The following is a 27,997-nucleotide window of genomic DNA, read 5'->3' as shown; positions in this document are numbered from 1 at the left end:
AATTGAGCAAGGGACGAATAGTAAATAATAAGTCTTAATGTCTTAATTGCCAAATAATGAAACAGAAATCAATTATGTACGAGATCAATACTGTTGACAAATCTTTAACGGGATATATGATGATTAAATAACCACGAGGACTGCAAGTAGGACATTTGATATTCTAGGATGGAAACCAATAACTTCTTTATAGTAGCTTATATACAATTATGACAATTTACATTTAGTGAAAAAAAAATGTAAAAAAAAATATATAAAGTTAGTTGTAAATATGCAATACCAATGATTGAATAACGTTATATTATTAACGTTGTGAAATCTGATCTATACTAACGACGATTGAAATCTCTTAAAAGTGTTATGGAAAAATATACCGAGCTGCAGAAGAACTGCCAAAGTATTACAACCGAATAATGTTTGAAGTGAGGATATTTTGTTGGATTATACTGACATGTTTGGTATGTCATTTAAACACTAATTAATCCTTTTAAGTTTTAAGTGTTCGTCATACTGTTACAATAACTGCCGTTTATTTCTGGTTTTATATTAGAGGGAAATTTAGTTTATTCATGCTCATTGTAAAATCATACTTTAATTCATATAATGTAAAACGTTTGGTTTCATTTTATATATATATAAAAGAGTGCCATACAATGATACAAGCGAGAGGTTTATATGGCTATAAAATTAGGTGAAATCCACCATTTTCCTCTTCTGATAATGCCTGTACTTGAGTCAGGAATATGACAGCTGTTATCCATTCCTTTGATGTGTTTGAGCTTTTGATTTTGCCATATGATTAGTGACTTTCTGTTTTAGAATTTTCCTCAGAGTTCAGTATTCTTATGATTTTTACTTTTTTTTTAGTGATTAGTACTTTCATAAAAAAAAAAGATAATGATATGATTTTTGGTAATTTTAACAAAGACGTCAGTTCAAGTTATTGAGGAATTTGCCAAGTTGGATTTTATCTTTAACGAAATCCGTAGTTTATTGATTCTTGTATGACTGTCTTTGCCTTGTATTTTGGATATAAGCTTTATAATGTTTTATTCACCTGATTGTTTATGATTTAATATTAAATCAAAATAATGTTTGGAATTCCAATTTTGTTTCTGAATGAATATGCTCCTGTTACGAAGTTTTCTGGGGCTGATTTTTTATATACCTTTAAGATATAGATTGTGAGCTACCCCGAAACATTCCTTTTTTATAGCAGAGTTATTCAATAGAATTGTTAAAAAAAGGCAAACAGTGTTGAGAGAATGTCATTCGCGTTGAAACCCGAGCGACAACACATAAGATAATTCAATTAACGGGTTTTTGCAAGGTATATTCTGACCACGATTACAGCGCCTATAAATTATACTCATTCCTTCGTCAGGTCTATGTTTCAAAACCTTCGAATTGATAAATTACAAACTTGATCTCGTCTTCATTATGAATGAATAACATTAACAGTTCTATGCCACCAACAACCAATTAATATATCTACTCGGGGTGCTATTTTTATTGAATATTTTTAGAATAATATGTTGAAAAACTAACAAAAAAGGTGAATGCTGAATAATACGTAAGAAGATACTATGGAAACAACCAAAGTTGGTCGTAATAACGGACGGAGTAACGGAAAACACTCCATCACTATATATCGTCCGCTTGTGTTTAATGTAAATATGTAAGTGGTAGGGTTGGGCTGAAAGGGGTGGTGTAGGATGTGGTGTGGGATGTGGTAGGCATACGTGGTTGTTGCTGTATTGTTTTGTTCACCATGACAGTTACTGACTATTGACGCTGATCGGTTTCAGAGTTTGTAATTTGGATATAAAATGTGTCCTTCATCAGAATTGTGACGTTTACATTTTGTTCAATGGATATTTTCCATACACTGATCTTCTTCTTTATTATGAAAAAAATATCATTTGATATGAAGGGTTGTTTATTCATACAATAATAGAGACATAATAAATAATAAACAAATAAGTAAAAGCTTTACTTCCAATACTTACACGTGTTGGTCAACGTTTCTTATTATGTAACCCCTTTCATAATTTGTAATAAATCTTGTATATGAAACACATTGTCAGATTTGAGGTTTTTAATGACTACTTGCAATTTTTGAAAGCTTTGGAAGCTATATGTTAATTTAAACACTGTTTATTAATCAAACATTTCAGCTTTGATGAAATAATATAATATTTATTCAAAATATTATCAACCGAACTTGTTTACCTCTTTGTCATGTTAAATGGACAATAATAAATCTTATAAGGTAAAGCGACTTAGTACATCTGCGGATATTTCTAATGTGAAAAAGTAAAAAAAAGTGTATTTCTTGAATATCATCCATCACAAATGTCTTTAACCTAAAATGCTGTGCAGCTAACATGAGTAAAATACACGGGGAGTTATGATTCCAAAAGGTTAACCCAATAAAAGCCAACACAGCCTAATGCAGTAAATTCAAGACAGCCTTAGGGTTTAAACTAAATTATTTATGGCATGAGAGGGGGAGATGGGCTTTACCTTAGCTGTATGTGGCAACAGTTTTTGGAATTTTGGTCCTCACTGCTCTTCAACTTATTACTTTATTTGACCTTTTTAATTTTTTATGACTTCGAGCGTCACTCATGGGTCTTTTGTAGACGAAACGCACGTGTGGCATAAAAAACTTAATCCTGGTATCTATGATGAGTTTATTTCATTTGGCTTTAAATATAAAGAAGATGTATATGTTAATAAATAAATCTTACGCGACGAAAGTGACAGGTAGTTATGCACTCGCCCAAGAAGAAAAAACCATAACAAACACCGTCAAAAATAGCACTAAAATAAAACACAAAATAACCCACTGAAAACAAAACAAAACAGTGTTTGTTTGGTGTTATATACCTGCATGATCTTTGTAACTTTTTATTCCTGTCTTTGAAAGTTTGGTATCTTCCTAAATATAATGGTTTTTTTTTTACATTATATAAGATAAAAGATATGGTATGATTGCCAATGACACAACTCTCCACAAGAGATCAAATGACACAGAAATTATCAACTATAGGTGACCGTACGACCTTCAATAATGTACAAAGCCCATACCGCATAGTCAGCTATAAAAGGCCCCCAAATAACAAATGTAAAACAATTAAAACGAGAAAACTAGCGGCCTAATTTATGTACAAAAACGAAAACAAATGTATAGCACATCAACAAATGACAACCACTCAATTACAGGCTCCTGGCTTGGGACAGGCAGCTACATACATAATGTGGTGGGGTTAAATATGTTAGCGGGATCCAATCCCTCCCCCTAAACCCTGATCATTGATGAAAGTTTAGTGCGGATTAGTTATAACGGTTCGATATCGTACATTCGAACTTGACAGAAAATCAACAAGCAGCTGATAGTAAAAAATCTGAAAGTGACAACAAAGAAACTTGACCCCATGGTCAACCCTGATTGTTACTTCAGTTTATGTTACCTTTGATCTCAAGATGATGTAAAATTAGATAAGCTAAATCTTTCAAACACGTGAGCCAATTTTGTTACACAATCATTATTATCGACTGTTAGTGGAGCTAGTTCATACCCTGAACATATCAGTACAGTGGAGAGAAGTGGAAAGTTCAAATAGCTAATAAACAAGGTCAAACGTCCATTTTCTTTTTAAAAAAAATGCCTGTTCCTAGTCAGGAATATGAATTTTGTTTTTAAGTCTTATCGTATTTGGTTTTGTTAGTTTTAATGGACCCCCTGTTTAAATAACATATTGTTACTTAAAAATGTATCACATATTGATATATTTAATGTAAAAATGCGCTAAAACCTAATTGTCTTTTTTCAGATATCAAACACGTCAGGCTATCATTCCTTTGGAAATGCACAATACCATTGTTGGCCATTAGCAGCTGATGCAAATTCTCCAACACCTTTAACGTCTTGCTCTGGTAAGTTTTCGACATTCTCTGCTGATGCAAAGTACCCGTTACCTACGCTATAGATTACCACAAAAGGACTCTTTTCGAGCCTTTTAAAGCTGACTTTGTGGTTTTTCTCTTTCCATTGTTGAAGGCTTTTTGGTGACCAGCATAGTTGTTAATTTCTGTGTCGTGTGGTCTCTTGTGAAGAGTTGTCTCTTTGCATTCATACCTTATCTTCTTTTTTTTTATGTTTACAGGGTGACAGTTACCACAGACGTGAAATCATAAAAAAACATACTGACATTATCATTGAATATAATAATAATATCAGGCAGTATTTCTTATCAAGTGGTTTATTGTTATCTGAGACTACTATAACACTGTGTTATAGTAGTCTCAGTTGTTATGTCTCGAATAAAACTAAATTGTCGAAAGAATGATAAACTTTAATGTGGAAAAGAATTCAAATAAAAACATCTTTCAGTAGCAGGAGTAACATGCGTGATACTGAATATTTATTAAACTCTATTAACTATAAGAAATGCTATTTCTGAATTTTTACGCGTTCTGGACTTATATAACACTTAAAATTTCCGTTAAGGTGGCTCGTGGGTACACAAATTTTAGCAAAAAATTCAACCTTTATTTTTTCATTACAAATTTTATTTATTACACTATTAGTTGTTACTTTATAATATGGTACAAAAACAACCCAAACAATTGATTTGGTTTGGCCCCAGATGACTTTAAAAATTGAAAAAGCTACAAATTATCTCCCTTTGGTGCAAAAATGCCATTTTTGGCCTTATATTTGAAATATCTTTTTTAATTCATCGGTGACCTATATTTTTTATTATTGTTTTCAAATAAGTTGTACATAAACTAAATAATGGTAAAATTTAAGCGATTTCTTATATTACGTTATTTTTTTATTTCGATATTTCCTCTTTTTCTCCTATTAGTTCAACAGAAAAAAAGGACATTAACAAAAATGTATGCTTCTTCCAGAGGCAGATTTTAGCTTAAATGAACGGTGACCCCATTTTTTTTATTTCATTTTTCTTTTAAGTATATGATAAAGTTCATTTATGAAAAAATATAGCGAAATCCTATATTAGGAAAAAAAAATCATTTATACCCAGGAGCCCCCTTAAGCGGAAACCAATTTTGTTTGTTTTTACTTCTACTTGGTCGATACTATGATGGTCCAGTAGGTAGTACCCGTTATTGTTATCATTTCATTGATGCATTGTGTTTGTATTTCTATGATGATTTCAGTTCAGTAGGTAGTACTCGTTATCGTTATCATTTCATTGATACATTGTGTTTGTATTTGCTATGATGATTTTCGTCAAGTAGGTAGTACCCGTTATTGTTATCATTTCATTGATACATTGTCTATGATGGTTTTCGTCCAGTAGGTAGTACTCGTTATCGTTATCATTTCATTGATACATTGTCTATGATGGTTTTCGTCAAGTAGGTAGTACTCGTTATTGTTATCATTTCATTGATACATTGTCTATGATGGTTTTCGTCCAGTAGGTAGTACTCGTTATCGTTATCATTTCATTGATACATTGTCTATGATGGTTTTCGTCCAGTAGGTAGTACTCGTTATCGTTATCATTTCATTGATACATTGTCTATGATGGTTTTCGTCCAGTAGGTAGTACTCGTTATCGTTATCATTTCATTGATACATTGTCTATGATGGTTTTCGTCCAGTAGGTAGTACTCGTTATCGTTATCATTTCATTGATACATTGTCTATGATGGTTTTCGTCCAGTAGGTAGTACTCGTTATCGTTATCATTTCATTGATACATTGTCTATGATGGTTTTCGTCCAGTAGGTAGTACCCGTTATCGTTATCATTTCATTGATACATTGTCTATGATGGTTTTCGTCCAGTAGGTAGTACTCGTTATCGTTATCATTTCATTGATACATTGTCTATGATGGTTTTCGTCCAGTAGGTAGTACTCGTTATTGTTATCATTTCATTGATACATTGTCTATGATGGTTTTCGTCCAGTAGGTAGTACTCGTTATCGTTATCATTTCATTGATACATTGTCTATGATGGTTTTCGTTCAGTAGGTAGTACCCGTTATCGTTATCATTCATTGATGCATTGTGTTTGTATTTCGATTCCATGTATGGTTTAGGTTATTACTTTTTAAATTAAAAAAAATGATACAATTCTGTGTTTAATGATGACCAAAAGAACGAAGACAAAGGAGTTTCAAATTTAAACAACAATCGCATTATAAAACTAACCTTAAACTAATTTTTTGTGGTCCTTGAAGAAAATCTGCAGTGATAATTTTTATTGCAAAATATCATAATTATGTCAGTCGTTTGGTGGCCATACCTGCAAACTTTGTACAATTCAAAATAATTTTTTTTCATATTATTATATGAACTTTATCCTATAGAAATCATCAATCTGTTATGCTTCAACTGCAAAGCGAATTATGTTTTTACAAATCAAGAAAAAACAGATTTTTATATGTTTACTTTCCTACACAAAGTTAATATATAAATAAACATTATAACTAGAAACTACTATTCAGGTGACGTTAAGATGCCTTTGAATGGTAATTGCAGAACACTAATATAAAAGGTTAATTTAGTTTTGTTCAAACATGGTAAAAAAACAATTCAGAAACGGTCTGTTTTAAGATATTTAGATAAATCCATTGGGAAACTAACTATTTTCAAATATGTATGCAAAGCGAAATAGATCAATATAGCATAGAAAAGTAATCATTTGGATTTAGTATTCGATAGTTGTTATGCATTTTTATTTGAACAAAAGGAAATATGGTTAGAACGTAGATATATACGACACAAAAACAGAAAAAAATACTGCTTTGAAATCACTGATATTGCATTAATCATTTTCAAAGGACATCTAATATTATATGAGATCTCCAGTCAAATCACCTTTAAAGGCATAATTACAAAGAGGTTTTCACTAATGTTTTTTTTATTAAATTAAATCCATTAGTCCTGGATGTTTTGTTCATGATTTTCAAGAACAGTGAAACATAAGAACTTTTAGTTTTAGGTACATAATTTTTCATGACTAAAACTAGCTGTCAGTAACTGCGAGTACTCTCAGATCTGTACCTAGTGTAATTTTGTTGTGGGGATCCATAAGTACCCTGCATGTCACGTCCTTTTCATGTTTATGTTTGATGTATTTCTATTTGTATTCATCTGGTGAGTTAGACCTTTTTCAACTGATTATAGTTTATTCTTATGTAGTATTGTTACACCACAGTTCCAGGTTAGGGGGATAGGCGCCTTCAAACTAGTTTAACTCCGTCACATTCTATATGTGCCTGTCCGAAGTCAAGAGCCTATAGTTCAGTGGTTTTTGTTTATTGTTGTTTCTCATATTTGATTATCGTTTGTCGTTTTGTATAATTTGTTCTTGTGTTGTGCCGTTGCACAAGGGAAGGTTGAGGCAAACAAACTAGTTCAACTCGACCACATTCTCTATTTGGTTGTTCCAAGCCGGGAGCCTGTAATTCAGTGGTAGTCTTTTGTTGTTATCTAACTTTTATTTTTTCGTTTATTATTTTGTACATACATCATGCTGTTAGTTATCGCTTTTAAATAGTTTCAAATTTGTAACTTCGTGGCCTCATAATGCTGACTATACGGTATGGGCTTTGCTTTTTATCGAGAGTCGTACGGTAACCTATAGTCGTTGATTTCTGTGTCATTTGATCTCTTTGGGGTTGGGTTGTTGACAATGATACCACATTTTTTTTTAGTTTTTAATGGTTTACTAACGCACTGTATCTGTTTCTTTCATTTTAGAAAATCATGGGATTTGTCTATTTCCGACTCTTTTATGTTTACTCAAAATCCATTTTTTATACTCGCTTGAACTGCTGTTCTGACAACTGACAGAAGAAAGTTCTTGCTCCATTAAATAAAACATTGTTATACTTTTGGCTGTACTTTTTTTCTTCTTGTTTCTGTGTTTGGTTTCCTTTTATGAAATACAGACATAAAAATATATAAGTGAATGTGGGGCTATATTTGTTTCTCGTTGGTGGGTTTTCCTTTGTCTGTAATACTGATATCTTAAAATAAGTACATTTTAAAACCATCGATTAGAAAAATTAGGTTGTTTGACCGCCATGGAATATCCAGTCCTCTTTTTCTCGAATGGGATCTACCGTTTGTCACATGTGGGGATGGTTTTATTTTAAATGGGTTCGTGTTTCTCTTGTTTTAGTTGTGAGTGCTGCTATTTGTGTGCGTTGTTCATACTTGTAACGCTTTAGTCTTTTATTTTTCATGAACACGTGTTGAAAATTATTCGGTCAAGTTTCAAGGTAAGGCAATTCTTTTGTGATGCCCCCGTTGTCAACGGAGGGGGCATTTTAAAGTTTTACCCTTCTCAGTACATACGAACGTACGTCCCGAAATTGGTTTCCGTTATGTTACTTTAGTTTGCCCCAACAAAATCTTTTTAAACTCATATACCATGTTTAATATCACAAAACACAGATTAATAAAAAAAAAATGAGAATGGAAATGGGGAATGTGTCAAAGAAATTCCCGCACCCGCAGGCGTCCTTCAGCTGGCCACTAAACAAATATATACAAGTTCAGTGATAATGAACGCCATACTAATTTCCAAATTGTACACAATAAACTAAAATTAAAATAATACAAGACTAACAAAGGCCAGAGGCTCCTGACTTGGGACAGGCGCAAATATTTTGAACTTGAGTGGCGTAACTTTTATCGTATTGGAGTTATACCGCTTCAAAAATAAATAAAAATGCATTCTCTAACTTTAGTTTGCCTCAACCAAATGTTATGAAACTGACAAATAATGCTTATTACGACAAAACACAAATCAAGTGCGATATTTGTTGGCTTCATTCAAACTGTTATCGAGTTAAGGCACTTTATTATATAATTATGCGAGCAGGGTACCATCTGTGTCCATGGAACACTTTCTATAGTTATTTTATTGTCTTTATTACCGCTCTTCCGTGTCACATTTTGTAAAAGTAAACCATTATAGGTAAAAGTACTTCAGCACAGAGCCTTGGCTCACCAACCCGTACAGCAAGCTATAAAGGGTTCCAAAAATTACATGTGTAAAAATAACAGTCGATTCTATGTAAAAACAACAGTCGATTCTATATAAAAACGAGAAACGAGGAACACTTATGAACCACATAAAAACGACAACCACTGAACATTTACTTTTCTGAGAAGTTGAACATCGGTTAACTACTGTCGACTTCATTATCTATGCCTTTTCTACAGTTTTAATTGACAAGCTGTAAACTCTTAAAACAGGTTCAGTCCAATTTGAGAATGCTAGTTTTCCTTTCGAAGTCAGCGGATGCGAAAGTCTTTCTATGAATTGAAAAAGGTCGGATGTTCGTCAATGTCTGAGACAATGAACCTCGCCCTTCACGACAAATCGAACTAAAATACGAAGAGACGGTAACATATATTCTAAAGAAAAATTGTTTAAATTCATGGCGATACAAAACAAGTCATTAACTGAATGTGGAATGTGGAATTTTGTTCATTGTTTTAGCATGTGAATATCAATTTATATGTATATATAAAAAAGAAGATGTGGTATGATTGTTGATGAGACAACTCTCCACAAGAGACCAAAATGACACAAATCAACAACTTTAGGCCACCGTGCGGCCTTCAACAATAAGCAAAGACCATACCGCATAGTCAGCTATAAAAGGTCCCGAAATCACAATTTAAAATAATTCGAACGAGAAAACTAACAGCCTTATTTATATAAAAAAAAATGAAAGAAAATTAAATATGTAACACATAAACAAACGACGCTCACTGAATATAAAACAGGCTCCTGAATTCTTAATCTAACTTAGGAGATAAAATCATTTCATTACAGGCGTCAACATGCGATGGGTTGTCCCCCCTCCTTCAGAAATAGAAGCAGAAACAGAGTTTAACGTCACATACGAACTCATTCTTGATACAACATTCTATACCTGGGCTTTTACTAATGGTTATTTCGACAACTCAGGACCAACTGGGTCAGGATTTTCGTAAGTACGTTAGGACTGACACTAATGACACTTTACTTTAAGCATGAATATACATGTATCTTAAGAATGAATATTTAACCCAACTCTTGTACCATCTAATAGTAAAACGTCTGTATATAAAACAAAATAATAAACCCAACAAATGAATCATCTGATAGTAAAAAGTCACAAATTCTCCAAAATACAAAACAAAGCCGACTTCAACATATGAACTATTATAGTTAAACTTAACCGAATGCTCATCTTTCAAGAAAGCTCGGCAATGGTTGCGTGTAGTTTTTTTTATACCTCACTTTGTTTATTTTGTTGAGTGTATGTCTCAAAATTTTTAACATAAGAAATCACGTAGTTGAAAAGTTTCTAATTACTAATTTTACTGAGAATACCAAAAAGAGAATCAAAACGCTTAAGACAAAGATAGACCAAAAATCATAACGAAAAATAGAGGAAAAGACATCAACTTTATATATAAGTCCCTACATAAGAAAATACAAACTGAACAAAGCGAAACCCGCCAAAAAAAATGAATGATATCAGGTGCTTCGAAGGAAAAGAGTTATGTTGTTCATGGTAAGTAAATTCGGCGTTTAGTCTCTTTCTATGATGTCATAGTTCAGAAAAAGAAGACCGGAGAACGGCTATGACTATTGGAACATAGCCGCTTTTATCTGTGACACAGATATTCTTCATTAACAGTCAGTCACCCGGCTCACAATAGCGCCCATAAAACATGTCCTCCACTGAAACACTAGGAATCCTTGGACTCATAGCGTCCTTGTCAACAGCAACCCTTTCAAAAAAATCATGAAAGAAAACGTAAGTTTTGTAATATCTTTTCAATAAGGAGATAAGTACTCCATATGCAAAAGCTGCTTAAATATTGCTACATAGACATAGTTATGAAAGACAACTGAAATCATTTCTTTTGTTATCAAGTGTTGTTTTAAACCGAACCTCTATGTCAATTTCTAGAAGTTAGACAAGAGTTGTACTTTACCGTATCTGAGGTATCCTTTTACATAATGTCCGATGGGATGGAAGTAGTTCAAATAGTAATAAAATTTCCATATTGAATATTCATTTTTTATCATTGGTCAATTATTAGAATAAACCTGTTTTTGGTTTTACCGAAGACATATATTTAAGAATTGAATGCTTCTGTTTGTAAATTTATTGGGGTGTAAAAGCGTTGACAGAAGTACATTTTGTATGAAGCGCGCGCTTCATTCTAAAAATGTACGCACGGTCAACGCTTTTACAACCCTATAAAGTTACAAAAAGAGGCATTCAATACTTATAATTACATTTTTTTTAGCTAGGATCATGAAAACACGATTTTTATCCAGTTTTATTTAATTCACCTGTGCACTTTATTGTGGGACCTCGTGTCATCATGCATGATAAATGTTATTGTCTCATGCAATTGTTTACGGATTAACATGTGATGTGCTGTTAGCCAATCAGAATAACGTATTATAATGAAACATACATCTAATGTAATTATTTTCATGTGCAATTATAAAATTGAATGATTGATTTTCCGGTACAAATAATTTGAATCTTTTTACCCCTACTTTTAAGTCGTTTCTTCTTCGTATATATTCCTTTTGAAATATATAAATTGAAAGGTTAACAGTTTGTTTTACACACAACTAATAATGGATTTCTTCATAATAAAAAAAGTATGAAGATTTTTTCGTCGAATATCGATCTACACAACTACATATTATATAGGAAGGAATGATCATTGAAACTTTTAAAATACATTTTTTTCCATCTTATATGAAAATACGATGCTTGCTTTATCAGAATATCATCTGGTTTATTAAGTTGCACTGTGCATGGAAGTAATATTACTTCCATGCACTGTGATACTACACGTTTGCTGATTAACAAATGCCCGAGGCTCCCAACTCCTACGGGGACAGGCGCAAAAATGCGGCGTTGTTAAACATGTTTTGTGAGATCTCAACCCTCCCCCATATCTCTAGTCAAAGTAGGATAAAGAAACACACAACAATATGCACAGTAAAACTCAGATTAAGAAGTCTGATTTCGATATCAGAATAGGTAACAAAAGAAACCAAGGAAAATAATAATGATACAAATAAATAAACAAATGTGACTACTTACAGTTACTAACATGCCAGCCTTCATGTATTGCCATATTAATTCTTATGCTTATGTACCCTATAACTATTTGTTCACTCCCGATTCCATTCACAAAATTTAAAATATGACCCAACTAATTCATGTCTATACTTCACAGCGATGATACGACAGCACAGGCTTGGTGCGAGAATACGATCTGTCCGGCTGCAACTAGTGCAGACGAAACTAACTGTTGTGTGCATCATGTTAATGCCCATTCCTGTCCCCTGGCTGGACTTCCTAACGCTCTGTGTGGACCTTGGATACCGCCCACTGGTAGTGTATTTACACACTCTTCGGTACTAGTAGGCCCAGTACAACAGGGAAATTGGTCAAGTCATATTGGCGGACTTTACGAAGAAGGCTTAACAGCGCTTATAGCTCATTTCAAAGTTGCTGGCCTACACTTGGCCTTGGAAATAGAAACTAGGGTACTATCAAAAACAGGTGATTTGTTTCTATTAAATCGGTGTCTTTATAACAGAGAAAACCACATTCAAAGTATTAAATATAAAATGAAGTAAATAAAATTTATAGTAGGTTTACGACAAAATAGAGTTGTTTTAATGTGCATAAAACCATCAAGAGTGTGTGATTTGAAATGTTATTTTGATACACAACATTACATACCTTTAATTCAATTAAGTAATTTCATTTTTTTATTTATTTTTATCGGAAGCAAATAAGTTATTTGGTAAAAGTTGAAAACAGAACGCAACAGTTCTGATGAAAAAATGTCAAACTTAAATTAAATGGAGTAGCTTTGAAAGTGATGAAGTTATTAAATCCAAGTATCTTAAAAATGTTGAACTGTATTAATACCAAAAAATAGATATTATTCATGGTAAAATGCTTCATACTAAATCAATCAAAATGAAAAAGTTCTATGGGCATAGATAGAGCAAGCTGCATTCAGTAAACTTCAAAATAAAGAATAGGTTTGATGTAGGTATAAACAAGATTAGTTGAAACACTCGTTACTATATTAGGACTGGAAATGTTTTACTATTACATTTGTGTCAAAAGCTTTTTACTTAATATATCAAATATTTGGTTAAACATAATATAATATTGTTTGTTCCATACAATGTTTTTTTTCAGATTGTGGGGATGGGACATGTGCCGCTGGAGAGGATTGTGAGACGTGTCCTAAGGACTGTGGATCATGTCCATTACAGTCATGGGCGATCGCCCTGATTGTTACATTTTTAGTCCTTGCCGCTACTGCAGCATGTATCGTTTTTGGAGTAAGTTTACTATTAAAAGGTCTTTTTGATATAAACTATCTGTCAACACACACTCTACATTTTTAAATGAGTAAATTCAATAAATTCAGTTGCTGTCTATAAATAATTCTCATAGAAAATAGAATATGCAATAGGTAAAGAAACATATAACACATACAGCTACCAACCCCTCAAAGAGTTTTTTTTTATATTATTTAGGATATATTTCATCTATATATTTTTTTTATTAATTTGATTGGTTGAAATTAACTTATAGTGTTAAACAAGACCTTATAATTCAGAGTTTTCGCCGGTCGCTGTCTGTAATATATGTTTTGTTTTTTTTGTCTTCTTTAAACATCATAAATTTAGAAACATTTTGTCATTTCGGGGGCCTTCAAAGCTTATAACTAACTATACAGTACTGGTTTGGCTTAGTAATTATGACCGTATGGTGTCCTGTAGTTGCTAAGACCTTCGTTATTTGGTCCCTGGTTGATAGTTGTTTTTAATTGGAATTAAATCGCAATGTTTTATTCTATACTTAAGCAAACTTAGTTTTTAACTTGTAGTATTTCCGGTATCAACAAAGAAAGTTGTTATGGGACGAATCATGGATTGCTAAACACGATGACATCAAAGAAGGTAAACATACGCTTTTTATTACCTCACCTATCTCAAAGGGCAAAGTGAGCTTTCCTCATCACTTGCCGTCAGTCGTCATTTTTTTACAAAATTCTCCTACTCTGGAACAACTGTGGCAAATTTAACCAAACTTTCGCCACAATCATTAATGGAGTTTCATGTTTAAAAAATGTGTCGTTGACCTTGACTACCAACACAAATGACCTACATGGCATAAAAAGAACAAAGAGGTAAAAAGCAAGGATAATGAGTCGACGACATTATCTTAAAAACTATAAAATATAGGTAAAAACTCTAATATTGAAAAGGACAGGCAATTGCATACATAATCACATTTTGCCGAAATAGTTATTAGACTCTATTGTGTTCTGGGCAAAAAACTTCCTCCTCCTCGATGAAAAAAAATAATGAAAACGTTAGTCCACACAGAGCGTTAAGAAGTCCAGCCAGTAAACAGAAATGGGCATTAACATGATGCAAACAACAATTAGTATCGTCTATTTTTAAATGTTGAACATAACATTTTGCCATATACATGATCAGTAAAAGTTCACATACCCACTAACTAAATGTATTTCAGATGATGGATTAAGAGGTGCATTTGGCAGTATGATAAGTGTGAATTGTACAAGTAACAACGACATGAGCGGGACAAACAGTATGGCTATGTCCGCAACACGAAAACAAGTGTTTGCTAAAACAGCTATATAGTATGTATTTTTTTTTAGAGAAATTCAATAACTTTATATTTCAGATAAATAATTATAGATTATCGTTGATTATCTCAACGAAATTGATTTTCTCGCTTGAGCTGGTACAGCGAAAGTGAGAAAAGCAATCGAGTTGAGATGACCAATGATAACCTGTTTATCGCTGTTTTACCTATGACGACGTTGTCAATTTCAATGTCAATTTCGTTAGCAACGCCACGTGGCCTCCTTAGTTTCTAGCGATAATTTTTCCATCTCAAACGAGAAGCATGATATGAAAATTATCACCAAAAAAGATCAATGGAAAAATGCACAAAATAGCGATAATTTCTGTTATCTTGCTATTGAAGAATAAATTGAATCACACAATTATATAAGGAATACAAATGTTATAAAGCATCCCTGGCCTTGAAGGCATAAAAATTTGCCCAGTGCTCGGAGCACAAAAATCATGCTCGAAACATGAAATCCAGCAATTTGATTGGTTGATTTTCGATTCTGAGTACAAAAATCATGCTCGAAGTTTTATGACCGTGAGGCCATGTCCTACATCTGTAAAAACGAGTAGATTTTAAATGTCGGAACAATCATACAGACTTTACTTCAAAGTTAATATGTCAGTGTTATAACCTCTTTTCTGGAACGATTGCTTATACGAAACAAAACCAGTCTTTATTTTTCGCGATTTTTTGCCTGAGTTTAGAAATTCAACGGAATGTTCCAAGCAATAATTTAAAACTGTTACTTCTGTCCTTAACATTTTTATTTCATGGAATTGTAAGGATATTTTGTTTCTAATTTTTGAGCATTTTCAGTATTAAAAAATATATACGTTAAAATATCAACTAATCACGGAACAAAATTAGCATTGTATCAAAGACGACATCTGAATTTATCCACAAATGTCCACATTTGCAATACATAGCATTTGCCCTAGGCGTAGACAGTGTACCTCCGGCATACGAGTTTTTGGATGTCCTCTTGGTATCTTCCAATAAATTTTTATGAATATTGCAAGCATAAATGACAAGTTAGGTTTATATATCATTTTTTCTATTCATATATGTTTTGCGTTCCAATACTCTTTACATTGCATTTACCTTTCCAACCGTAGCAATCGTAATTTTTAGTAATTAGTTGTTTTTAAATTTTTGTTATTAAATTGATATTACTTGTTAAATCATATGAATTCGATTTTGCAGCAAAGGTAGAACAGTTTGCGTCAGGAAAATAAAGAAAAAAGAGTTTTCATTAACATCAAAGATACGAAAAGAAGTTAAAGCTACTAGGTAAAGTATTGCTAGATTACTATCAACAATTATAAAATGAGAATACTCAGACCCTTATCCCGAAGTCTCTGGAATAAGGGAATGGGAGCATTTGGAGTCAAGAAGCTTTGAGTCTTGGGTTTTTTTTTATCAGAGGGTGGTTCGTCCGAATCCCTTCATCCCGATTTGTCTACGACTATGGAAACCACTTCTACTACTTATACATTTTTACTAATAATACCAACATGTGCAACACTATGAAACTCGTTTATTCAACAAATACAAAGTATATTGATATTAGAAGTATATGAAATATCAATGCAATACTATTGTTCATTATTATATGTGTACAAAATAAAAGTTTTAATCATATTTGTATATATTTCGACATCCGTTACCCAATGTAGTAAAGTAAAATTCTTGCAAGAGTGAGGCAGCGGTGTTGTAGTAAGGAATGTATAAATACGAAGCCACGTCTGGTCGGAATAGGAACATTGCACTTTTTAAAAAGAGCATTGCAAAATCTCTCTGAGCAGTGTTTATATGGCCCGTTTACCTTAATTTTCCAGTAGCAGTCCATATTTCCAGCACTGTATCCCTGTAAAACACAATTTGCTAGACCTACCTGTATTTTTTTTATCACTTCATGCTCGTCCTGAACGTTAAGGTAATAATTAATACTGAATGCTAAACAAACTTCAATAAATGAATCAGTCGACATAAGTTATATGAAATGACTAATCTAAGTCGACCATAACTCAACTAGTTATCTATGTTGTTGTTGTGTACTATTATTTGTCTGTTTGTCTATCATTTTAAGCCATGGGGTTGTCAATTTATTTCAGTCGATTTATGAGTTTGACTGTTCCTCTGGTATCTTTCGCCCCTCTTTTTAACTCAACTGTAGATGCTTAATTGTGAATATTTCAGTTTCATGTGTATATCAATACATTGTAGGGAGTTAGATCAGTTAAACCTGTGTAAGTTTGTGGCAGGCTGTATAGATGTACCGAACGTTTGTATACTGACAGAGTACTGCCCTAAAGGTAGCATCAGTGATGTTCTTATGAATGATGAAGTGCCACTGAACTGGGCATTCAGGTTAGAAATGTACAACAGCAGAGATAGAGGAGAAATCGCTTAATTCAATACTTAAAGAAAATAATTTATAGATATTTATATCAGTTATTGGTATTTGAATAACACATTGTATAATAGTATATATTTCTTTTATTTTAATGGAATTAGATGTAAAAGCAGGCAATTGTCTTTCTAATTGAGGGTTGATACTTAATTTACTTTGCTTCTCATTTATCATAGGTTTATAAATCAATCTTTACTAAGTAATTAACTTTTATCTTGCTTGATAATCTCCAATTCATTTTTTTTTAGTAGAATGCACATTGCTATCGGTTGTTTTCTCTTTTTTGCATGCTTTCAGTCAATAGTTTATCAGAGTTATAAATATTTATTTTTACATTTAAGGTTTTCATTTGCAAGCGACATTGCAAGAGGCATGAATCATTTACATGACCACAAAATAATCCACGGAAGACTAAAGAGTAATAACTGTGTAGTGGACGATAGGTGGACAGTGAAAGTCACAGACTACGGACTTACAGAATACCGGACAAAGGACAAAATGATGATAGACCTTGATGACGACGATGATGATAATGATGATGATTATTACAAGGAAATGAGAACACATGTTTATCGAGCACCTGAGTTATCCGGACAATCTTCATACATCCCCACTGAAGCCGGAGATGTTTATGCCTTTGCTATTATATTGGTTGAAATAGCAACACGCAACGATCCATATGGTGTAATTGCTTTTATCACATTTACATATTTGATGTAAAATACTAAAGTCAGGCTGATTTAATTACTATTTATGAACAATCATTGTTTGATCTAAGATAACAAAATTGCAAAGAAACTAAAAAAACTTATGTTAAAATATCTGCCACAATAAATTTGCATATACTTGCATAAATGAATGTTCTACGAAGAACGATATAATTTTAAAGACTTTTACTATTGCACGTGTTCAGAAACATATCAGAAAATTCACGATGACTGTTATTATAATCTGCAAGCGTTATAATAGTAAAGTTATGTTATCAAGTTACGTATTAAGGTTAAACGGTAGTATCAATAGCATTGTCCGTTTTGTTTTTGGTTGCACAGTGTTTCTGCTGTTTCGTTGTTTTTCTATATAGTTGATGTGTTTACCTCAGTTTTAGATAGTAACCCGGATTTGTTTTCCCTCAATTGATTAATGACTTTCTAAAAGCGGTATACTACTGTTGCATTTGTTCCATAGTCGATAATAATAACATGTTATACCTTTACCACTTGTTATAATAAACCTGGACAAAATAATTATGTGTAATATAAGACATAAGAAAACAACTGTCAGGAATATGACAGTTGTTATTCATTCGTTTGATGTGTTTGAACTTTTTATTTTTCCATTTCAATGTATTTCAAAATTTATATTGAAAATATTCATCCTGTAGGTGTTCATAAATAAATTGAAAATATATATATACGATACACTTACTTGTTGTCCATTCGTTTGATGTGTTTTATCATTTGATTTTGCAATTTAATTAGGGATTTTCCGTTTTGAATTTCCCTCGGAGTTCAGTATTTTTGTGATGTTACTTTTTATATCCTATCACAGTGCTCTTAAATTGACTTCCTCAATCTGCTTTGGGAACACAAAAAGTCAACCTACGGCAAGAAAAATGTAACACTACCTTTCCCCTCAAGTCGTCTTCCATTTGAGTCAGAAAGATTGTATGTTACACTCCAGTCAACTCAATCAACCGATTAACTATGCTTGTACAAACGGCAAAAACAATAACAATCATTTTTTAAATGGCAAAAACAATAAAAAGAAACTAATTATAATTCTGCTTGAAGATCCTTGTATATATATTTACAGGACGAAGATGTTAATGACCTTCCTGTAAACTGGAAACCTCCTGTTCCAGACCTCGACCCAGAATATGGAGATAAAGATAATACGTGCCCTTGTCCTGATGATTACATAAATGTAAGTGGTGATAATCCATAAACAATAAATAATCATACCAACATTTAAAAGATGGAATACCTGCATCTATTGCCCCGATAGTTTGTTCATTTTGGAGATCTTTAGTTACCAAACTGAAACGGAAGTACTAAAACATTTTAAATCTAATCTAAAATCTAATAGTCGATCACCAAAATTGGCCGGATTGGTGTATATATGGCAGATCTTTTTGTAAGAAGTTTTCATTTTGTTTTTTTTATCAAATACAAAAAACAAGACCTAAAGACGTAACAAACTCGATTAACGGCAAAACATATTTAATATGCATATCATTTTGACTTTTAGTTCAAACTACAAAAAATCAAATGGAAAGCAATTTTTTTGTAGTTACTGGACCAGTGTTGGGATACTGTAACGGTAAACAGACCAGACTTTGATACTATAAAGAAAACAATCCATAGAATTAATCCCCACAAGATGAGTCCAGTAGATCTTATGATGGCAATGGTAAGAAAATAAGTTGTTTATTACAAGTTAAACCAGAAGACATATATACAAATCATTAACATGTAATGGTTGAGAAACGTAGTACTTTTATTTCCAATTTATAAAAAAATATCGTTGTATAGACATTCCATAAACACAACTATAAAAACAAATTTTTATTTTAACATGTTACAAAACAATGGTCATCTATATAATTATGAACAATTTGAAATACTACTAAAGGACTTTGAGATATATTGGTATATAAACGCAACAGTAGTATACCGCTGTTCAAAACTCATAAATCCGTTGACAAAAAACAAAATTGGGGTAACAAACTAAAACTGAGGGAAACGCATTAAATATAAGAGAAGAACAACGACACAATATTAAAATGTAACACACACAGAAACGGACTAAGCATTAAACAAAATCCAATGAGAATAACAAATATAACATCAAAACCAAATACATGAATTTGGGATAGATAAGTACCGTGAATGTGAATTCACACTTTAAAATAAAATAAAACAAACGACACAACGGAAACACAACGTTAAAATGTAATACACACAGAAACAAACTATAATATAACAATGGCCATATTCCTGACTTGGTACAGGGAATTTTTAAAGGAAAAAATGGTTGGTAGGACCTGGTTTTGTGGCATGCAAAACCTCCCTCTTTTATGGCCATGTGAAATATAACATTAAAATGACAACAAAACATTACAGGACTACAATATAAATAAATAGGAGAACACACTTGACAAAGAAACACACGAATAATAGCTAACAAAAGGCAACAAGTTAAAAATTTTAATACGCCAGAAGTGCATTTTGTCCACACATGACTTACGAGTGACGCCCAGATACAAAGTTTTGAAAGCCGAAACACGTACAAAGTTGAACAGCATCGAGGACCAAAAGTTCAAAAAAGCTTTACCAACAAATGACCAGGGTTTTCTGTTAGATACCATAACATCCCTATATCATTTTTTTCTTTGTCTTTGCACATATTATTTATGTTTACTAAACCTTTAAATCAAATTCAGCTGACTTTCTTTAATCATGTAATCAATTGGTTCATCGTAGATCAAAACATATTTTCGTAAGAAATCCATGCTTATTATTCTAAGTATATCAAACGAAAGGGCATCTAAAAAAATATGTCATTAATATATTCCAGATGGAGAAGTATTCCAAACATTTAGAATCTATCGTAGCAGAGAGAACCCAGGACTTAGTACACGAGAAACAGAAAACCGACCGATTGCTTTACAGTAGGTTAAATCTAACGTAAACATTGTTTTACTTTCCTCTAAGCTACCTTAAAGTATAATTAGTTTATAATTAGATCGTATGATAGGATAATTGGCTTCATTAATGATTTATCTGCTCCAGACAACCTCTTTTCAAGTTTACTTCAATTGAACTTAAAAAAATGATGGCATTGTGGGAAAAAATGCTGTAGTTTGACTATCATTTTGTTTTATCGTGATACAATCAGAATGACGAAGTGGAATATTGAACATGGTCCTATTTATTAAATAAATATGTTAGCAATATGTTGAAAGTTGCGGTATTTCGATTTTAGTCGAGATTTAGAATGCATTCAGAACTTTTCGAACTGCAGCTTTATATTGACACATTGTTATATGTTGCATATATGCTTTCAGTAATACAATCAAATACAAACTAATGATCTACCATCTATAAACAATTTTATAAAATCTTAAATATCGCCCTATTACTTTGATTTAGTCAAAGAGAACTCTGAAATGAAACTGAAAGCAGGTCTTTCACAATCTGAACATTTATTTCTGTAAATACGTATATACACTCCACGGATTTGGCTATACTTTTTGGAACTTTTGGATTATATAAAGCTCTTCATCTTTTATATAAGCTTTAAATTTTATATATTTTGGCCACGAGCATCAATGAAGAGACATGTATTGTCGAAATGCGTATCTGGTGCAGAAAAATTGGTACCGTTAATGTTATTGCAGTGGAACCCATGTCCGTTTAACTAACCCATCCCCTTCTATTACAGGCATGTTGCCAAGGTCCATTGCTGATGACTTAAAAATTGGCAAATCTATTGAAGCAGAATGGTTTGACAGTTGTACAATTTACTTTAGTGACATTGTTGGGTTTACAACCATTTCCGGTGCGAGCACACCAATCCAGGTGGTTCAGTTACTCAACCAGTTATATATCACCTTTGATGATATTATTGACAAATATGACGTATACAAAGTAGAAACTATCGGTGATGCATGTATGTATGAAATCATATATTGATTTAACTAAAGGAATACTTGTTTAATGAAAAAAATATTTATAGAAATAGATAGTAGAAAATATTTCATCTTCCACTGGATTTAAAACGTTTCTGATAATTACGAGAGAGAACATTTTATGTCTTTCATATTTATGAAAAACATTAAGACGTTATAGTTTTCAAAGGTAAATCTAAAATATACATTAACATAACGAAAATTCTACCTTCTAGATATGGTTGTTTCTGGAATACCTACAAGGACATGTTTGCATGCCCGAGAAATTTCTAATATGTCGTTAGAAATAGTAGCTGCATGTAAAGTGTTTGTCATACCACATAGGCCTTCGGAACCACTCAAGATAAGAGTGGGACTTCATTCAGGTAAGTACTTATTTTCATGGTTTCTGGTAGACAATGTAAAAATATATAATACAATTTAAATAAATCAGAAGACAATTATTAGTGTTTTCTTGTATAACATTTTCTCATTTCATTTTTATCTCTTACTTGTCCTGATGTGGCACTATATAGCTTGCTGTTTGTTGTGATCCAAAGCTCCGTGTTGAAGGCCGTACTTTGACCTATAAATGTTCTACTTTTTACAAATTGTGATTCGAAAGGAGTGTTATCTCATTGGCAATCATACCACATCTTATTATTGGTATTATGATATATTCAATTTTGAGTTCATTGAATTGCATATTTGCCCTTTTTCTTTTTCTTATATTTAATGTATATATTACAACGTGAACATTTTATAATTTATTAGTTGACTTTTTTCTAAATTATACTCTACACTAATGTTTTAACTTAATCACCGAACATCGTTCTTGTTAATTCGTTATATTTTTCAAAGCGTTATAATCCGATTCCTTATTTTATATCATCAGGTGCTCTTACGTTTTGATCTCAAGGATTGTGAAGGCTAATACAGATATGAACATTTACATATTTTGAGATTGTTTGACTTTTATTACGCGCTGAAATGTTTCATATGAAACCTCAACAAAAAAATGACGCATATTTATTTTTATAACAGAATGGATAGTTGTACTTATTAAGGTGATTTGGGACTGTTCGATTGCGCATAATTTCACGCACGAATTACAAAAGTATTTTTCTTAAATTCGACAAAATCTCTTTTAATATTGATTGATTACACATGTCAAATCATTGTAGTTATGTAACTAATAGAATATTTTCGATATTATCCGTATTTGTTAAAGGGTCAAAATGACATTTAACCCATTTTCACCATTTTCCCACCAAAATTTGGGTTTTAAGGCAAAATATGTTTTTCCTCTTATCAGTGTCCTATGTTTTTTATTTGCTCATTATTTGAAGCTATATTTCAGCTTTTTATATTACAGTTTTTGACCAAGTGTCATAGCATGGTTTTTTTTTATATTCCGATAAAAATATGTCAATACCTCTATTTTCTCTATCATTTTATTGAAAAATGGTCCCTTTTACATACCTGTTTAAAATTAAAATTTTGAGCTTAAATGGTCCGTGACCCCTTATTTTTTTTTTCAATTCGATTCACTTTCTGTTAAGAATAAAATAACAATAAATACGGCACTTCTGATAGACATTTCGAGTAGGCCCGAGCCACCTTAAACTACTGTAACTATATTTTTTTCTGAAGACTATTCTATAATTTGTCCACATTTAAAAGAAGTTTTACTTTCTTTATTGCTTGCTTCCAGGAAGTATATCGCCGACATATTTTCCGTATGCAAAGTAGACCTTAGTGTGACACTCTCGTAAAAATTTGGTGATCGCAATACGCATGGATCTGTCACTGAAAAAAACTACATGTTATACGCGTGCTCAATATCCATGATTGTTGATTGTTTACTATAAGGTGACAATCGGTAAACTACGGCTTAAAAACACGACAATTAATGAGCTGCCATATTTTCACTTCATAACAGACAGAGAGAGAGAAAAAAATGACGATAATACGATATTTTAGGGTAAAAAATTACAAAAATCGTACCCAGAAGACTAAGTTTGTGATACATACATGCATTGGTTCAAGAATTGGATAAAAATTATTTTTCACCAGTCACTCGTTTCATATGACTTTAAAGGTCCTGCCTGTGCTGGAGTTGTTGGTCTAAAGATGCCACGATATTGTTTATTTGGAGATACTGTAAATACAGCATCCAGAATGGAATCAAACGGAGAAGGTAAGCTAAAAACAAAATAGCTTGTGTTCACTTTATAATTTTCAGATTTTAACCTTTTTTAGATATAATTTTATCAAACGTTATAAGTAAAGTGAACAGTAGTATAGAAGTGTTCAAATGAATACAATTTGTTTTTTCTCTGAATGCATGTCGAATTTACCTTTATTTTGGACAAGCATATGATGTTATATTGACCAATCTTGAAATTAGGATGCTGTTATTGAGAGTGTTTGTACAAGATAACAATTTAAAATCGTATTAAGAAAATGTAGCATAGTGTGGTCAAGTGAACTTCAGGTTACTGATGTTTTTTTTGTCTTTTAGCATACCGAATTCATATGAGTAATTTTACATATGAAGAACTGGAACACATGGGTGGATTTGACTGCGAATCAAGAGGCACAATTCCAGTTAAGGTACGTAAGAAACGAAATAGTAATTCAGACAATTGTTATATTACACAGCATACAATCTAGCCATACCTAGTATATTTTTATATTGAAATTTATATTTAAGATTTAAGAAAATAATACTTATCTATATGAAACCCTGTTCTAATAGATACTAACCATTTAAGAGTACCTTACAGTTAAAGCTATAGCGGTAAGGTCATTGTTAACAACTTTAATGCAATAAATTTATATTCAAGTATTAAAAAAATTATATATTGAAATTAAACTTCAAAAAACGACTATGTAACACAGAAATGTGCCTTATAATGAGATGCATTAGGGGTATCAGACACGATTGTATTAAGTTAAATTATTCTTGTGTATTATTAAAAAAAATATTCTCGAATTCTATTCGTTCTCAACTTCTGCCTGCGTATAGGTAATATTCAAGTTCTGAGTTATTTGTTCCTATTGTCATTGTCACCATGCTGTATTATAGGGTAAAGGAGACATGAAGACATGGTGGTTACTTGGACATACAAATGATTATAACAAAATCCATGAATCATTAGACAACCCAGTAATTCCACAAGGTAGATTGACACCTATCGTCAGTTCAAGGGCAGATGTTTTGGAAGCTGATATTCCAGGTATTAATAAATTTCACGCACTGGCATATGAATAAAAAAAATATACATTGTTGGTTTGCCTGTTTAAATGGTTTTGCACTATTAATTTTGGGGCCCTTTATAGCTTGTTGTTCGTTGTGAGACAATGCTCCGTGTTGAAGGCCGTACATTGACCTATAATGGTTTACCTTTTTTTTTTAATTTTTATTTGGATGGAGAGTTGTCTAATTGGCACTCAAACTACATCTTACTATATCTAATTATTGTGGAGCTAAAACCAAATACTGAGAAAAAAATATATTTGAATTTGAGCATGGCTGATGGTTCATGCTTCATTGTTACATTAAATGACTAAAGCATTGAATGGAAAATCAAGCTTTGTATTCGTTAAATCTGTTTACAATAATCAAAGCTAACAACTTTTTGTAATGTTTTATTGGCAAAAACTACATATATAAACAGTCATAGTAAGTAAGTCCATAGTTTATTATCAAAATCAGGACAAGTACATAAAGTTGATATTTTGAATCATTGGACAAACTTGTAAGTAAATAATAATGATGTTAAACAAAGAAAATCTCACCTAGGCAGCAGGAATTGGTAAATATTTTTATTACATAAAAGTTTACTTATAATGGCATTCTATTAGTTGGAGCCAGGGGTTCCAGGAGAATTCGCTATTTGCAATGGTTAATTTGTATGAAATATTATTTTTTCAGTAAACAAAAATAATTTTTGAGGCTACAGTATTTACTTGTCCACATTGCATTTTTGCTTTGTATATACAATATTTAGTTAATAATATTATGAGGTTTCTTATGTAGTTTTTTTTCTTATATTCCAAAAAGATCTATAATGGTTTACTTTTATAATTTGTTTTTGGATGGAGAGTTGTCTCATTGGCACCTGTACCACATTTTCCTATATCTATATATCTTAAATAAGGGGTAGTTCAATTTGGAATTTTGAATATATCCATTTATTAAGTTTTCCCAAACATTAAATACTTTTGGATAGCATATGTGTTCTAGAGTTTCGGTTGAGTCCGTACAGAAAGTTGTTTTGTGAGACTTTTATTTTGTACCACAAGGTAGATTGGCACAAATCGACAGTCCACGGGCAGATATGTCGGAAGCTGAAATTCCAGGTATTACTAAATTTTATGCACCATAACATGGTATATGGACTTTAGCATTAGATGGCAAATCAAGCTTTGTATTCGTTAAATCAAAACTAATCAAACAATTGTATAGCGCTTGTTTCTTTCAACACAACATATTTTATATGTTTTTGCAGCTGGATGACTCGAAGGTACATTTGCTGTTGTCTTGTTATCTCCTTTTCAAAGGCAACATTGTTCGTCATTTCTCAATGTTAAGTGTTCTTTATTATTTTTCGGTTAATAAAAAGTCTTGTCATATTTTGATGCATGCATGGCTTTATATTTACTACATAATATATTTAATTAGAATAAAACAAAATATAAGTATCTTATGCATTGTGTGACATAGGGATGTAAAAATTGTACCATATGTTGTAGTCTGTAATGGTATACAATATATCCATTGACAGACGAATCTCCGCCTAGCACCCGACATTTCGGAGTTTGAAAAGGCTTGTAGGCTCGGAGTATTAAAATGTGTTCATGTAGGATGAGACGTTTTGCATTATGAACTACCACCTTTAAAATCCGACTCAACGTGTCGGTCTAGTACGAAGAAGGGTTATATTCTTATTTTGTTTAGTTGTTTTAGTCCTGCTGTGCATATCATATTTTCTACTGTACAAACACCTGCTTCATCATAATGAAATTGCTTCGAAGAAAACAATATCAGAAATTTATAAATTCAGCTTTACTACTTGTTCCATGAGGAAAATGGAAACTTCTGCTTTAAAGGATGCATACTTATAGGACTGTTATTAACAATGTATCTGTTTGTCCCACTGAATAAATAAATTATACGAATTCTAGTTAACTGTTTGCTGTATTTTTCAGAATTAGACAATTCAAGGAAGATCAGTAACATCAGCACTTCAAACGATTCCGGCTATAATGAAAAAGCTGACGACATTCTACCTGATATAGACATGTGATTTAGTAGACAGAAATAGACAGCCTGTGTGCAATGCCTTGACTTTGGTGCTTAGCTGTCTGAAAAGTAGTGAATGTAGCATCGATAACAGTTTGAATGTTCATTTGTATGATGGCGATCTCTCTATTCTTTTAGATAGAACTTATGATCTTTTTACCTTTATAGGGAAAACTAAAACTATATTACAATTAAATACCCCAGTCCAAGAAAACCAATTGGTTTATTAAATTGATAGTCATACAACATTGTCGTAGTTACTTTCCAAACAATTTTTATTAACTGTAAAAATGCATGTTTAAAGAAGGAAAAAGCAATTGAAATATATTATATGGCATTATGCAATTACAAGCTCAAAATGCTTTAGTTCCGTAGACAAAATGTCCAAATTGGGTCTAATTATCAAGAAAATGTAAGATCTCAGACAAGATTCTATCTTCTCGGAGATAAACTGCAACAACTTGTGAAAAGATTATTAAAAAAATGTGATATGAAGGATACATAGCCAATCGCTGCTATTGAAAATCAGAAAAATTATTTCTTAAAGATCAAATGTAAAGTCTAACGTAACAACTTTTACTCAAAGGGTCACTTGTATCTAACGAATCTTCCATTTCATTCGATTTTAAAGTGCTCATAACTCCTTGTCAAAGACTTTAACATTTTTGAATCGGCAAGCAAACAAGAATCAATCACACTAATTTCATGCAGAGTCAGTTTACTCTAAAGGTGCATGATAAGCTAATTTAGGAGTTTAAATGTACGTCTTTATCATTTAAGGTGAACAAACCTTGTTACCTGTTATAACAGATTAAGTGATAATAACTGAATGATATGTCTCACTTATTTTAATAAACTACAACACATTTGTA

General features: G+C 32.0%; 1 protein-coding gene across 3 annotated transcripts; it reads left to right on the top strand.

Moving 5' to 3' along the window:
• Positions 1 to 27,997, top strand: LOC134695285 (atrial natriuretic peptide receptor 1-like). Of its 3 annotated transcripts, none has more exons than XM_063556507.1 (20): positions 1 to 458; positions 3,840 to 3,942; positions 9,845 to 10,001; positions 12,271 to 12,599; positions 13,254 to 13,399; positions 13,951 to 14,023; positions 14,604 to 14,733; positions 15,936 to 16,022; positions 16,959 to 17,102; positions 17,487 to 17,829; positions 18,958 to 19,068; positions 19,435 to 19,554; positions 20,722 to 20,815; positions 21,589 to 21,816; positions 22,051 to 22,200; positions 23,916 to 24,014; positions 24,339 to 24,430; positions 24,906 to 25,056; positions 26,126 to 26,182; positions 27,032 to 27,997. In XM_063556507.1, exons 1-20 carry the CDS (start codon positions 414 to 416, stop codon positions 27,127 to 27,129), a joined length of 2,757 nt encoding a protein of 918 aa, XP_063412577.1. In that variant the 5' UTR covers positions 1 to 413; the 3' UTR covers positions 27,130 to 27,997. The 3 variants fall into 3 exon arrangements, with proteins under 3 accessions (XP_063412577.1, XP_063412593.1, XP_063412585.1); XM_063556523.1 differs by having other exon boundaries at positions 9,845 to 10,005; XM_063556515.1 differs by lacking the exon at positions 26,126 to 26,182.

Source organism: Mytilus trossulus, chromosome 1 (genome assembly GCF_036588685.1).
Source record: "Mytilus trossulus isolate FHL-02 chromosome 1, PNRI_Mtr1.1.1.hap1, whole genome shotgun sequence".
In the NCBI taxonomy this organism is placed as follows: Eukaryota; Metazoa; Mollusca; class Bivalvia; order Mytilida; family Mytilidae; genus Mytilus; species Mytilus trossulus.
The sequence above is the reverse complement of the archived record's forward strand: the minus strand, read 5'-3'. Positions and strand labels throughout refer to the sequence as shown.

What these genes read in the sequence shown, in the direction of transcription:
- LOC134695285 (XM_063556507.1), top strand. Translation starts at nt 414, where the DNA reads ATGTTTGAAGTGAGGATATTTTGTTGGATTATACTGACATGTTTG. An exon ending in TAGGGTACTATCAAAAACAG is followed by an intron (nt 12,600 to 13,253) that starts GTGATTTGTTTC and finishes GTTTTTTTTCAG; the next exon opens with ATTGTGGGGATGGGACATGT. An exon ending in AAAGAAGTTAAAGCTACTAG is followed by an intron (nt 16,023 to 16,958) that starts GTAAAGTATTGC and finishes AATACATTGTAG; the next exon opens with GGAGTTAGATCAGTTAAACC.